At 25.2% G+C, this 1,622-nt stretch overlaps 1 protein-coding gene across 1 annotated transcript; it reads left to right on the top strand.

Moving 5' to 3' along the window:
- Positions 1–933: 933 nt before the first annotated feature.
- Positions 934–1,609, top strand: EIN_127600 (leucine rich repeat containing protein BspA family protein; the record flags this gene model as incomplete). Its single annotated transcript, XM_004183168.1, has 1 exon — positions 934–1,609. A coding segment is annotated over one exon (676 nt), but the record flags the coding sequence as incomplete, so codon positions are not given.
- Between the last annotated feature and the right edge of the window lie 13 nt (positions 1,610–1,622).

Here is a 1,622-nt window from a genome sequence, read left to right as displayed (position 1 = left end):
ATTGGTGTCTTTGAAATAATGAATGAACGATTCAATTGAATGGTTGTGTTGAAGTTGAACAAGGTTGAAAAAAAGAATAATATTTTATAATTTTATAACAATTAATAATAAACTTACGATTATACTCACATTAAGTTATTGTTTATTCATACTTTATACAACACATTCATTTTATTATCCCGAAAAATAAACGTTTTTAAGACTAAATAATAAGAAAATTACACATTTATTTATATATTTGCCCGTTTTATTGTATAAAATCCGTTTGATATTTAATACCTAAAATTAGTCTGGTTTTTCTGCTATCTGTACCACAAATTGTAATGTAAATGATACTGATTATGGTAAAACACAATAAATGCAATGAGTGGTGTTAACAAGTCTGTCCAATAATTTTGAAAAATAAAACACACGTAATAAATCAACGACAAATTATTTTAATATAAAATTTGCTTGTTTTTAATGTTGTTTTTCTTGACACTTGGTGGTTATTTGATTATTTTGATAATTTAATAATATAGTTTGTTTTACTATATCAAACACTTTATATATAAGTGGTCAATTTCCGAAAAATTAAAAGAATATTAGGACACACTTTAAAGAGGAAATGGTTTTAGTGTTAAAATGAAGTTATTAATTATTTCGTTTTAAATTTTTTTATCATCAAATTGATTGTGGCTATCTTTGTTTAATTTATAATAATTATTATATTAATCGATTTTAAATTATATCTATTATTTATTAACTATAATTATTTTAAATGGTTTATGCGCCAAATTCAATCAATATTTTTAAAAGTGTTTTTTTTAAAAAAAACTGTGTTTAATTAAGGTTTATAAATTTTTTATAATCTATTGAATGATATTTATTTTTAATTATTTATAAATTGAATTATTTATTTGATAATTTTAAATGAAACTTTAAACACCAGAAATGAATATTACATTGGATGCTTTTAACTTCCAAATTGTTGTAAAATATTTTTATTTTGAAGACGATTTCATTAACTCGATCCTCATTTGTAAGAAATTTACATGTATATTGGACAGATTTCAATACAACCCAATTTCGGTGACTTCCAACAGACTATTTCCGTACATGGAGACACAACATTTATACACAGAAAAAGATGTAGAACTCCCCGATATGCAGAAATATGTTGTGTGGTTTACTGCAAACTATCACAACATAAAAAACAGATTGAATGATTCAAAATACGTTTACAAGAACATTCAAATCACCAAAAATTCTGATGACCCAAACCCAAATATAGAAGAGTTTAATCTAATTCTCCAAAACAAATATATCAATCAATATGATATCGAGTATATCGATACTTTTAAACTGAAACATTTTTCTTTTCCATCACATGTTACTGAAATTTTGGGCCCATGGTTACGTCGGGAAGTTTTACTTTTTGAAAGTGTGTCTTTGTGTGAAAGCATAAAAAGTATTCCACACGACTGTTTTAACAATTGCAAAGAGCTTAAAACGATTGACTTACCATCTACAGTTACTTCAATTGGTGGTGGTGCGTTTTCTGGATGCAGAATAGAATATTTTACTTCGCCCATAGAATTAGATGTTATTTCAAGTGATACATTCACATGTTGTTCACAACT

The sequence above is a fragment of the Entamoeba invadens genome (assembly GCF_000330505.1).
Source record: "Entamoeba invadens IP1 unplaced genomic scaffold scaff_1105074725451, whole genome shotgun sequence".
Classification (NCBI taxonomy): Eukaryota; Evosea; order Mastigamoebida; family Endamoebidae; genus Entamoeba; species Entamoeba invadens.
This window is presented reverse-complemented; position numbering and strand designations above follow the sequence as displayed.